The sequence below is a fragment of the Quercus suber genome, unplaced genomic scaffold (assembly GCF_002906115.3).
Source record: "Quercus suber isolate HL8 unplaced genomic scaffold, Cork oak 2.0 scaffold_481, whole genome shotgun sequence".
In the NCBI taxonomy this organism is placed as follows: Eukaryota; Viridiplantae; Streptophyta; class Magnoliopsida; order Fagales; family Fagaceae; genus Quercus; species Quercus suber.
Genome location: NW_027069932.1, coordinates 46,395 through 60,026, shown reverse-complemented (window position 1 = coordinate 60,026; position 13,632 = coordinate 46,395). Strand labels below are relative to the sequence as shown.

Below are 13,632 nucleotides of genomic sequence, written 5' to 3'. Positions count from 1 at the left end.
TGTCAAGGAGTGCTACGGAGATGGAGGGCCCCACTGGTTCTGTGAAGAAATCGCTGAGATATGAGGTTGGGCAAGGGACAAGTTATAACTCTTCAAAGACAGGCTGGGTCAAAGCGCCCAATACTCTCTTAAGAGCTGATGCCGAGCCCAATGGGAAGTTTGTTCAGGATGGGCCAGACTTCGTGGGTCACATAGCAAACCAAAATTTTGTTGCTGGGACTAACAAGATTGAGTTTAACACGAGAACAAGCCCTTCAGTAAGGGGCAAAAAAGGTATTGCGAGGAATAGGTTATAAGGCAGGCGAAATTGGCCCAATACCATTAATTTTCGAACTATTTTGCACGAAGACACTGTTTCGGAAATAATTAGCAATATACCACCTTTTTAAGTACTCGAGTTTGGTGAACTCGAGTACTACATTTTCCACTTCCACCGTGGCACAATGACATGGCAAGACTTAAAATATTTTGCTTCGTACTCGAGCTTGGTGAGCTCGAGTACTGTATTACTGAGGTACTCGAGGTCACCAAGCTCGAGTACTGTATTTCTATGGTACCCGAGTTTAGGAAACTCGAGTACCTACTACCACATTTCTTTATTACCCACCTACTCACAACTTCGTACTGGCTCCAACCGTCGTAATAAATGTATGGTTAATGGTACTCGAGTTCTTTGAGCTCGAGTACCGTTAAACAAATATCANGTGCTAGCGAAGAAAGGATGGAATTTGAGAATGGAGGCGGTGCTGATGCCCCCTTTTGATAAGTGCTCCAACCCAATCCAACGTTTATCCATGAATATCTTTATTTGGAATAGTAGAGGTGTGCTGAAGCCCAATTTTCAGCAACATGTTAGGGAGTTAACCCGAAATCATGATCCGGCTATTTTTATGGTGATGAAGACTCGGCTTGGTGGTGAGAGAGCAAAGGAAATCACCGACAGACTACCTTTTGATGGGGCTATCCATATGGCGACTATTGGATACACGGGTGGCTTATGGGTTATGTGGAATTTAGATAAGGTGGAAGTAACTCAGATGGCCAACATCGAGCAGGAAATTCATGTGTCTATCGAGGTGCGTAGCTCTGACTTTTCCTGGGTTTTATTTGCCGTGTATGCTAGTCCTAGGCTTGAAGAAAGAACCATTTTATGGAATAATTTGGCTACTGTAGTTGAGTATCATAATTTATCTTGGGTTATTGCTAGGGATTTCAATGAGCCCCTTAATACTGATGATAAATTTGGTGGTAGAGAGATTAGTGTTAACAGGTCTTTACTGTTCAAGGAATGTCTAGATAAGTGTAATATGATTGATCTTGGGTTTTCGGGGCCAAGGTTCACGTAGACTAACCGCAGAGAAGTGGATGCTCTAATCCAAGAGAGAATTGATCGATTCTTTGTTAATCCAGAGTGGTTTAGCCTTTTTCCATAAGCAAAAGTCACTCATTTGACTCGGTGCCACTCTGCTCATTGCCCTGTTCTGTTGGAAACGCAACCCAGACCATCAACCTTCCTCAAGAGGCCTTTCAAATTCCAAAGCTTCTGGGTGTCCGATCCATCCTTTCCCAAGGTGGTAGCAAATGCTTGGAAAAATTCAGCCTTGTTACCAATGGCCATTGAGAGCTTCTCTAAAGAGGCAAAAACCTGGAATCGATCTCATTTTGGGAATATTTTTAAGAAGAAGAAGAAGCTAATGTCAAGACTTAATGGCATACAGAAAGCTTTAGCTTCCAAGCCTTCGGCTTTCTTAATTGAGTTGGAAAAGAAGCTACTTCTCGATTTGGACCTAGCCCTTGCCCAGAAAGAGGAGCTCTGGGCCTTAAAATCCAGAGTTAATTGGATGGTTTTTGGAGATAGGAATACTTCCTTTTACCATCTCTCAGCCATAGTAAGAAGGAAAAGGAATCGTATTTCAGCCATAAAGAATAGTGTGGGGGATTGGCTTTTTGAAGAGAGTGATATTATGGATCATATTAATAAAAGTTTCAAGGATCTCTACTCCACCTTTCAGGTCTGGTTTGATCGGCATACTTCTCCCATCACCTTTTGGTGACTCTCTCACAGATAGTGACAAAGATAACCTTGATGCTGAAGTTTTAGATGAGGAGATCAAGGCAGCCCTATGGTCTCTTAAAGCTTCTAAAGCCCCAAGGCTAGATGGTTTGCATGTGGGCTTCTCTCAACGGTTTTGGCTGATTGTTGGGGATTCGGTGAAGGCTGAGGTTAAAAAGGTTTTTGTAGAAAAAAAGGTTCCGAGCTACTTAAACAAGACCCATATAGCAATTATTCCTAAAATTCAAGGGCTTGAAACTATAGGAAACTATAGGCCTATTAGCTTGTGTAATACGGTTTATAAGATCATTACCAAGATTATTGTGGCAAGATTAAGGCCAATTTTGGGAGAGCTTATTTCACCGTTTCAAACAGCCTTTGTGCTAGGAAGGAGGGGAACAGATAATGCCATCATTGTGCAAGAATTGATCCACACGATTAGCAAGAAAAAGGGGAGAGTGGGTTATATGGCGATCAAAATAGACCTTAAGAAAGCTTATGACAAGCTTGAATGGAGTTTTATAAAAGATATACTTGGGAAAGCTAATTTTTGAAAAATTTGATTCAAGTTATAATGAGTTGTGTGTCAACAATATCTTCTTCGGTTCTGTTTAATGGGGGCTGTTTAGAAAAGTTTTGCCTATCAAGGGGTATTAGACAAAGACACCCCCTTTCCCCTTATCTTTTTATCCTTTGTATGGACTACCTAGGGCAGCTGATCCAAGAGAAGTGTGAGGAGAACATTTGGATTCCTATTAAAGCCTCTAGAGGTGGACCGGCCTTTTCTCATCTATTCTTTGCCGATGACCTTGTGTTGTTTGCTAAAGCTGACCACACAAATTGTTCAGCCATATGAGATGTTTTGGATGAGTTTTGTGCTATTTCTGGACAAACGATTAGTAAATCCAAGTCTAGAGCATATTTCTCCCCCAATGTGGATTGTGATACAAAGGAATCTCTCAGTGATATCCTTGGTTTTCAGTCCACTTCAACAATTGGGAAATATCTTGGTATCCCCATTAAAGTGTCAGGCTCCTCGAGTCGGGATTTCAATTTTATTATGGATAGGATAAAGCAAAAGTTGGCGGGGTGGAAGGCTAGCTTGGTTTCTCAAGCAGGAAGGGCAGTGCTTGTTCAGTCATCCTTGTCAACAATTCCTAATTATGTGATGCAATGCACACCCTTACCAGTTAAGGTTTTGGACAGTATAGATCGGGTTAACAAGAATTTCTTATGGGGGTCGTCTGAATCTTCTAAGAAGATGCACTGGATAGGATAGGGAAAAGTCACTAAACCAAAGGGGAAAGGTGGATTGGGTGTTCAAACAGCCAAGGGGAGGAATGTAAGTCTACCTGCAAAGCTGAATTAGAGGTTTCAAACAGAGGGGGACTCCTTATAGGCCAAAGTAATCAAAAGCAAGTATTGCTCCCAGCAAAGACTGAGATCAAGGAACAGTGATAAGCTTCCTTGCTCACAAGTTTGGGCTGGAATGAGGAAGGCTAAAACTATTTTTCAAAATGGAACAAGGTGGTTTCCTAGAAGGGAGAGCAATCTGAGTTTTTGGTTTGATTCTTGGACAAGCCAAGGTCCTCTAAGGCAGGTGGTTCAAGGGCCTTTGCCTTTAGAAAGTGAGAAGCTGAAGATTAAAGATGTTGTTAATGAATCAGGGTGGAATTGGGATCTAATTCCTTTTGATCTCCCTCTGAATTACAAGAAGGAGATTCAAGTAATTCCTTTCACTCTAACTACTAGAAGTCAAGATAGACTGGCTTAGGTGGGGGCTAAACATGGAGATTTTGATCTTCACAGTGCTTATAGACTTGCAGAAAATTTGGGATCTGTTGAGCCTTTACACAGGAAGTGGGTTTGGGATTTAAAAACTCTCCTAGAATTCAGTTTTTTCTATGCAAATGTTGCCATAATAGTGTCGGGGTTAGAGAGCGCATAGCAGCAAGAGGCATTAATACTGATGTCACCTGCCCTTTATGTCAATCCGATGTTGAAACAATCTCTCATGCTCTTCGAGATTGTCCCACTATCAAGGATATATGGATTCAGTTGGGAGTATCGGTCAGTAATGGGACCTTCTTTGTGCAAAACTTTCATTCGTGGTTATCATCTAACTGTGCAAATGATAAGGCAAATTTTCGCCCTCCCATTCCTTGGAAAATTGTGTTTTCCTTTTCCATTTGGACTCTCTAGAGTCATAGAAATCAGGTTATGTTCAACAGCAAAACACCCAATCCATCATTAGCTAAAGATATAGTTCATAGAGCCACAAAGTTCTTTTATTGTGCTTACTTTCCAGAAATAGCATCTCAACTAGTTGCCAAGCAGATCCGATGGGAGAAACTTGGGCGTGGATGGGTTAAGTTGAACACGGATGGGTCTTCCCTTGGAAATATGGGGCTAGCAGGAGGTGGGGGACTTATTCGCGACGAAGAAGGTGCCTGGGTTGTGGGATTTGCAAGGAATATAGGAATTTCTTCTAGTTTCATAGTAGAATTATGGGCATTAAGGGACGGGTTGTTGATTTGTGCTCATAGGAATTTTAATGCTGTTGAAGTTGAATTGGATGCCAAAGTTGTAATTGATGTTCTTTCTGCTTCAAAATTCACTAACAGTTTGGTTGCTCCCTTGGTTGATGATTGCAAACAACTGGCTACACAGATTCACCAAATTCGCTTTAAGCATTGTTTTCGGGAAGCTAATCGAAGTGTAGACAAGCTGGCTAGGATGGGAGCTACTCAAGATAATCAGTTTAAGCTTTTCTTGTGTCCGCCTATGGTCTTAGTGACTATTTTCAATTCTGATTTGAATGGTTTGTATTTAACCAGGATGTGTACTGAATCTTCTTTTGTTCTGTAGTTCTTAATGCAATCGTATTTTTACCAAAGAAAAACATGAAGATATTCAAAGATACTCATTGGCTCATGTCCCTACAGGGATCCATATCCCGTGCAATACCTAGGGTATTGTATGGTGTGCAATAACTCTATTCTCAGCCATAGATTTAATATAATGGCTTAAATATTTGACACCTCACCAAATGACAAAAAGACTATTTTGCCCTTAAAAAATTTCACACCCATCAGGATTCAGCATGCCCACTGTTTCATAAAACATAAACTCAATTTTTTCTCTCTCTCTCTCCCCTGTGCAACTGCCTCTTCTTTAATCCATTGTCACAGCAGCTCGGTACCAGTCCACACAAGGCCAAGCCTCTCTCTTTGCCATCGCTGTTGCTTCCAAAGCTCCAGCGAAGCTTCAAGCTTGTCCAATTCCGACGCCGACGAAGAAGACTCATCTCGCTCTTCAACAAAAAAAATTCCTCCCTCTTTCTCGTGTGTGAAGCTGTCCCAAGTCCCAACTCTCACGGAGTGAAGGTCTCCCTCTTTTTGGTACCCCTTTTCCCTCTTTCACTTCCTATATATTTGTGTGCGTGTTTGTTATGTATAAGAATTTTTTTTTTTTTTTTTTTTTTGAGAATCATTATGTATAAGATAATTTAATGGTAGTGAAGAAGAATTTCAAATAGGCAATGAAGTTTTTGGAGTAATTAAGTGAAATCGTTAATTTTTACTTTATTTTCATTTTCTTTGTCCTACCTAACAAAACAGAGTATCAGTAGTGGTTGGCCATTTGGGTTTTATGCTAAAAATTCAATTTTTGCTTCAAGAAAACTAAACATAGTAAAATCTGGGCTTTTGTTGTAAATTTGATAACTTTTCGTAAAACGAAGCTTAATTGCTTTAAACTTGAAGGTTAATTTCTTTAATCTTAATTGCTTAATTGATGTGATGTAGGAATGGAGGATGTTCTGGTGAGCTATATGTTTGGGAAGAAGAAACAACAGAAGTTGCTCACTTGTAAGTACTTAAAGACTGGAATCCTTGAAATATGATTTTATATAGTTGTATATTTGGTTTGCTATTTTGATTCTTTACAAAGATTTTAAACCTTGCTAATTCGGATTAAGATGTAGTGGGTAGAAGTAATAGAAGCATAAATTGGAACATTAGGCAGGTTGGATCACTCTCTACAATTTTCTTTATCTTTTTTATCAATCTAAAAATAACGGAAGCCACTTTTAAGTTCATTTCTTGATTTTTGATTTCTTGATTTCTTGAAGCATGGGAAAATTTTTGATTTCTTGAAGTTGAACTCCCTTTAGTTGTACATGTTCATTTTTATAAATAACTATAATAGAAAGGATGCGCAAAAATGTTATTGAACCTATTTTCTCTTTACTTTCGCACATCTTTGTTTTAGATATTGGTATTGGTTTATTCAAATCAAGTTCTTGCAAATATTGAGAAACATCTAATGTATTTACGCCTCACATAAATTTGCGGATTCCATTTGTGGAGTCCTTTTTATGTAAGACAACGTACTACACCAAATGCACTAAATAAGGATAAGTTGGTTGAGTTTTAGGTGATTAGCCTCTAAGAATTTGAGAAAGAGAAGAATTTGGATTGTAGTACTCCTTGATTCTTTTATTTTTCATTGATTAAATAGTAACTAAATACAATATCTCCAATTACACATAATCTAATATGCTGAACTAAAAAATAATAATAATAATAAAGAATTACATTTAAAGAATAATCTACTAACAAGCAGAGAACTCTTCCTAAATGATAGTAGCCTTAATTTGATAAGCCTATCAATAAACTAAAACTATTCCACCCAAATCTCTTTCTTCAATTTGATAACCTAGCCATCAGATTGGACTCCTTCAGCAGCAACACCTATTCTGCATTGGACTCCTTCAACAACATTTGTTCTACATTCCAAGACTAAATGAGTCGAACCAAGACTCCTTTGATAGCACCTCTAGGCAACATTGTCAAGTTTCTTTGCATCGTCCTGAAATGGAAGATCAAAGAATTAACTCTGTAGCCCATAACAAATGACAAAATGAGTTAAACCAATAAAGGTAAAACAAATGAGCTCATGTAAAAAAATCTACAGCTTCTAAATATAAGGCATTTCCAGTGAAAAAAGAAATTAAGTCTACAAACACTCGTGACAACTATATCTCAATATAACATCATATCCAAAAGAAACAAGATTTGCCAATGGCATAAAATGCACCTTTATTCCAAAGTATGGAGAGACAAGTTCCAGTGAAAAAAAGATTGGTGCACCAAAGATCTTACTACAACTTGTATACAAATAATTTCAATCATGTATTGTACTTCCAAAGGCAAAAATAAATTCAAGAACTTTACAAAAGAAGATACAGAGCAATTAGACAATAAATATAAAATTATGTAACCAAATTAAATATTCATTGCAAATATACTTGATTGTTGATATAGGTATTATCAAACTCCAATGAAATTTCTAAAAGTAGCCCTTGCACCTTCTACAGAAACAACATAGCAATAAATCAAGTAAACATCAGAACTCATTACCACCAACTATTGAACTATGCACCATACCTACAAACTACCTTCATCAGTAAACTCAACAAAGGAAAAACAAATTATGGAATTGGGGTCATCACATATACAACAGTCAACAACCTTCACACCAAAAAATGAACTTCTTCAAGACCAAAATTTCAATTATCGTATCAGCAAAGCATTTATTTTAAATTGACAAACATAGCAGCAAGTTGTTTGCCAATGGACATAGGAAGCACCAATGGACAATAACAAGAAATCAAAACATTACAAAATAATTTTTTTTTTTTTTTTTTTTAGCATGGACTGAAAAGGAAAATTAATTAAAGAAAGGCAAATCTTTGACAATGAAATCAAAAAAGGAGGGAGAAAAAAACTGATAATCAAAATGTCTAGATCTAATCACGTTTGGGGTTGGCTTTGGAATAAAGGTGAAACTTATAGCATTTCATTTGTTAGATTGATCTGTGTTTCAGATGCATAATCGAAGCATATTCCAAAAATGCAAAGAAGAAAAAAAGATAATACAGCACATAAAAACAGAGAACACGTCTTACCCAAGAGTGGGTCTCTCCTTCGAGCTGCAGGAATGAAACCAAAACACTAGATCAGTAAAAATGAATGGCTATTTTTCAGCAAATTATGGATCATAACTGATAGTATCAAAGCCGAATTTGTAATCCTTTCTCTTTTGTAACCTAGTAACCCTTCCCTTCCAGACAGATAATCTTGTAACCCTTTACAGTTTTACTTTGTAATCTTGTAACCTTTCAGACAGTGTTTTATTTTCAAGCTTGTCTCAAAGACAGTTTGTTTTCAAGTTTAATCAAAGACAGAAGTATTTTCAAGTAAGGTTTTATAGTTTCAGTTTTCATATTCCATTAGAATTTGAAAGAGATACATTAAATGAATTAATGGAAATATTTAATATCAGTCAAAAAGAGATAGATCGAGTAAAGAAAAAGGAAGAACTAAAATCAACCAACCCACTTAAAGTTAATAAAAGAAAAAGAAAACAAAAAGACATAATAATAAAATTGATAGATAATCTACCTGATCAAGACAAAAAAGATTATTTACTAAAATTGAAAGATTCCATAGATATACCTATTGCTTGTATTAGATGTAAGAAATATGGACACCATGTTACAGAGTGCAGAAAAGAAGAAAGAGCTAAAAAAAGAAAAGACAGGCAAGAGAAGATAAAAAAGAAAAAAGATGACGTAGAGATAGAATCAGTAACTTTACAAGACTTAATGACAAAAGCAAAAATATTCAAACAAGAAATTAAAGATATTAAAGAAGATAATTCCATAGACATAAATGAGCAAAATATTGTAGAAATAATAAATTTAAAAGAAAATTCTGAACCCATGATAGACTCACCCTTATTAGCAAAAGGTGATGATAATAAACAGAATTTTTTTAGTCTAATTGACAGAGTAGTTTTTCAAAAATGGCATACAGAAATTACTTTGGTAATTAATAAATAATTTCTTTGACAGAAATTGCTTTAATAGACTCAGGTGCTGACATGAACTGTATACAAGAAGGATTAATACCTTTAAGGTATTATAAAAAACCATCTGAAAGATTAACTCAAGCTAATGGAGAAAACTTAATAATTAATTATAAAATACCTAGTGCCCACATATGTAATGACGGAGTATGCTTTGAAACAGTTTTTGTTTTAATTAAAAACCTTTCTTCTAAGATTATTCTAGGAAACCCCTTTATAGTTTTGCTTTACCCGTTTTTAACCACAGAAGAAGGAATTAAAACCAATGTGTTAGGGAAAGATATACTTTTTAAATTCATCTTGCCACCTATCCCGAAAGAAATCTATTCCCTTGATAACATTTCCATAATAAAAGAAATTGATAGAGAAAGAATTGACAGAAAGAATAGACATTTAGAATCTTTAAAATCAGAAATAATATACAAAAAAATTACTGATCAATTAACATCAAGACTCCTTTGATAGCACATCTAGGCAACATTGTCAAGTTTCTTTGCATCGTCCTGAAATGGAAGATCAAAGAATTAACTCTGTAGCCCATAACAAATGACAAAATGAGTCAAACCAATAAAGGTAAAACAAATGAGCTCATGTAAAAAAATCTACAGCTTCTAAATATAAGGCATTTCCAGTGAAAAAAAAGTTAAGTCTACAAACACTCGTGACGACTATGTCTCAATATAACATCATATCCAAAAGAAACAAGATTTGCCAATGGCATAAAATGCACCTTTATTCCAAAGTATGGAGAGACAAGTTCCAGTGAAAAAAAGATTGGTGCACCAAAGATCTTACTACAACTTGTATACAAATAATTTCAATCACGTATTGTACTTCCAAAGGCAAAAATAAATTCAAGAACTTTACAAAAGAAGATACAGAGCAATTAGACAATAAATATAAAAATTATGTAACCAAATTAAATATTCATTGCAAATATACTTGATTGTTGATATAGGTATTATCAAACTCCAATGAAATTTCTAAAAGTAGCCCTTGTACCTTCTACAGAAACAACATAGCAATAAATCAAGTAAACATCAGAACTCATTACCACCAACTATTGAACTATGCATCATACCTACAAACTACCTTCATCAGTAAACTCAACAAAGGAAAAACAAATTATGGAATTGGGGTCATCACATATACAACAGTCAACAACCTTCACACCAAAAAATGAACTTCTTCAAGACCAAAATTTCAATTATCGTATCAGCAAAGCATTTATTTTAAAATTGACAAACATAGCAGCAAGTGGTTTGCCAATGGACATAGGGAGCACCAATGGACAATAACAAGAAATCAAAACATTACAAAATAAATTTTTTTTTTTTTTTTTAGCATGGACTGAAAAGGAAAATTAATTAAAGAAAGGCAAATCTTTGACAATGAAATCAAAAAAGGAGGGAGAAAAAAACTGATAATCAAAATGTCTAGATCTAATCACGTTTGGGGTTGGCTTTGGAATAAAGGTGAAACTTATAGCATTTCATTTGTTAGATTGATCTGTGTTTCAGATGCATAATCAAAGCATATTCCAAAAATACAAAGAAGAAAAAAAAGATAATACAGCACATAAAAACAGAGAACACGTCTTACCCAAGAGTGGGTCTCTCCTTCGAGCTGCAGGAATGAAACCAAAACACTAGATCAGTAAAAATGAATGGCTATTTTTCAGCAAATTATGGATCATAACTGATAGTATCAAAGGTGGATTTTTTCGGCAAAATCAAACAAACCCAATTCAAAAAAATTAAGATAAGATCAAAACAAATACTCTATAGATAATAAAAACCCAAACAACAAGATCCCCTAACCATTTAAAAAAAAAAAAATTCCTAAAGTACCGATTAGTGAGACATAGGAAATTTCCCGGAACCACCACCGGAATTGGTGGAGTGGAACGCGGTGGCTACTAGCTGTAGCCATGGAAATTGAGCCATGGAGTCCAAATCTAATGGAAGAGAGAAAGGGAGAGAGTTTTTTGAAATTTGAGGAAGCTGAAGGGTGTAGAGAAAAGAGTAAAGAAATGGGTGAAAGTGGTGTCACACGGATTAATGACGTGGCTCTATGATGTGTCATATTTATATCCATTAGATTAAAGTAAGGGCTGAGATTGAAACTATTGCACACCTTGCAATACCCGAGTCCAAATCTTTGTCCCACTTTTCCTGCTTCACTCTATATTTTACAAATAAAAACTTGTTACATGTTCACCTAATTAATTAAATACTACCATTATTAATTAATGGCAGTATTTAATTAATTAGGTGAACATGTAACAAGTTTTTATTGATGGAGTATAGAGTGGAGCAAGAAAAGTGAGAGAAGATTTGGGCTCGCAATACCTAGGTATTGCACGGGATATGGATCCGTCCCTATAGATAGTGACAAACTTTAGTTTAGCCTAAATTTGAAGGCTTGTTTGATAAGTGTGTTTAAACAATAATTTTCGGTTTAAAAAAAAAAAAAAAAAACGTGTGAGTGAAAAAGTGTATAGAAATGTGTGTAATGTTTAAAAACTAAAAACATATGTTTAAAATTATGTACCAAACAGCCCCTACGTAGGGTAGAGTCTACACTAGCATGCTATTAAATTGAAATGTAAACAAATTAAAATAAAGAAACATAACATATAATGTATTTCTTTTATTCCTGAATTTTCTTATCCAATACGTAGTAACCCATATGTTATTTTAGAATATAAACAATCTTTCTTTCCCTTAATTGGGATGATATATATATATATATATATACATATATTCAAAAATTCATGTATTTCATGTGAAAGTTAAAAAAAAAATAAAAATAAAAACCATGATACATACATATTTAATATGTATAAATAAATAAATAAATATTTAATGAATTATGTTATTTAATATAGATGGGTGTTCTTATAAACGTTGGAAGAGAATCCTTCAACACTGATTGGAGGAAGACTTTATCCTATTCATAAGAAGCAGTGTAATTGATTAGAGTTTTAACATTTTCAGGAAAGTGAACTTTTTTATCATCATTTAAAAAAAAAAAAATCTTAAAAGTTAATTTTGATATTACAAGATAAGGTAGTAGGATGTAAGAATATTCACATTGGGAATGATATATGCCATATGTAGGGAAATTTTATCATAAAAGCCCAAAACTCCCCACAGATCCGGACTTGTAAAAACCAACTATTGCAAAAAAATTTGCAATAGTGCTACAGTGCAATTCTAAAGGTAGAATTGCACTGTAGCTCGATTCTAAAAAAAAAAGCTAATATTTTATTCACTTACTTTATCAATTCCTTTCTCTCTCACCGGTTTTTGGTTTTTGTTTTTATTGGGTTTTGGATATATTATTTTATCATGTAGAAATATAATTTTAATGTGTTATATTGTAAAATAAAAATTGGGACGTTGAGAGTATTGTAAAATAGTATGATATAATTGATAAAATAATTTTTTAAGATGATAAAATAGGATGAAGTAGAATTTTAGAATGTGAATGCTCTAAAACGGTAAAAATGCCTTAGCTTGCCCTGACAGTGACCCACCATCCCTACCGTACCTCCCACAATTTTTTCTTGCCTTAAACGTGCAAATATATTTTCAATTAAAATATATTAAATTATTTATAGATATATTTAATATTTTTTCATATATTTTTTAGATATATTTATAAATATATTTTCATATTTATAGATATATTTATAAATATATTTAATACATTTATATATTCTATTGGCATCCTTGAAAACACATAGCCCCTGTCTTTCAAAATTCTCATCACTGTTTCACCAAAAAAAAAAAAAAAACTCTCATCACTGTCTCCTCTCATTTACTTATTATCTTTGTTTTTTATTTGTATCACATCGATCTCATTAAGGATGACAAAATATTTTTATAGCTCTTATCACTGCTCTCATTCCATGCATATTTTCTTTTCCTCAAAGATGGAACAAGATTAGGTACATTGCACTTATAATCTGATTCTGCCCTACCCCATTGCAATCCCTTACGTGGAATTCTAACATATTTCTCCACTGTACAAGTATAATTGGATGGAGATATGATTTTCACTAAGTTTATACAATTCCTTTGTAATAAACTTCATTCTAGATTATAATTATTATGTAATTTGTATATATTCAGCTTTGGTGGGTGGAAATAAGATAGTGTGTGATCAGTGTACTACTAGAACCATATTTATCACGAGCCAAGATGACAAGTTGAATAAACAGGACAAGCTAGTGGGTAGATATTTGTGAAAATGTGGAGGGGATGAGATTGATACACTGGCATTTCTAGAGGCGGGAACCGATTCAGTTTGGTTGTGGCTTATAAAAAAAAGAACACAAGTCAAGTGATTTATGGGACCCAATAATCCATATGTTACCAAAAGTGGTAGAGATTTCTGAATTCATTGGAAGAGATTTCGAGAAGACCTTTGATTTTCTGTGTACGTACTTTTTCCCTGTTGGGGTGGGGTTTGTAAATTATCAGTTTACTTACACAAGTTGCCCTTTACATGTCATGTGATTCTTAAAAATTAAAGCCCTGTTTTTTACACCCACTCAAACACATGTTTTTAGTTTTTTAAATAATATTACGGGTATTTTTATACATTTTTTCACCCATATATGTTTTCAAACAACAAAA

At 34.6% G+C, this 13,632-nt stretch overlaps 2 protein-coding genes and 1 long non-coding RNA gene across 3 annotated transcripts; 2 read left to right on the top strand and 1 right to left on the bottom strand.

Moving 5' to 3' along the window:
• Nucleotides 1-734: 734 nt before the first annotated feature.
• Nucleotides 735-1,346, top strand: LOC136063048 (uncharacterized). The gene has a single exon (XM_065762931.1). It carries the CDS (start codon nt 735-737, stop codon nt 1,344-1,346), a length of 612 nt encoding a protein of 203 aa, XP_065619003.1.
• A 2,196-nt stretch (nt 1,347-3,542) lies between these two features.
• LOC136063047 (uncharacterized) lies at nt 3,543-4,921 on the top strand. The gene is made up of 3 exons (XM_065762930.1): nt 3,543-3,779; nt 3,911-4,123; nt 4,256-4,921. The coding sequence occupies exons 1-3, from the start codon at nt 3,543-3,545 to the stop codon at nt 4,919-4,921; spliced, it is 1,116 nt and encodes a 371-aa protein (XP_065619002.1).
• A 1,618-nt stretch (nt 4,922-6,539) lies between these two features.
• LOC136063056 (uncharacterized) lies at nt 6,540-11,027 on the bottom strand. Its single transcript, XR_010624754.1, has 5 exons — nt 10,837-11,027; nt 10,589-10,612; nt 9,421-9,489; nt 8,025-8,048; nt 6,540-6,925 (listed from the first exon to the last, which is right to left on the bottom strand). It is a non-coding gene; the product is annotated as an uncharacterized LOC136063056 (long non-coding RNA).
• Between the last annotated feature and the right edge of the window lie 2,605 nt (nt 11,028-13,632).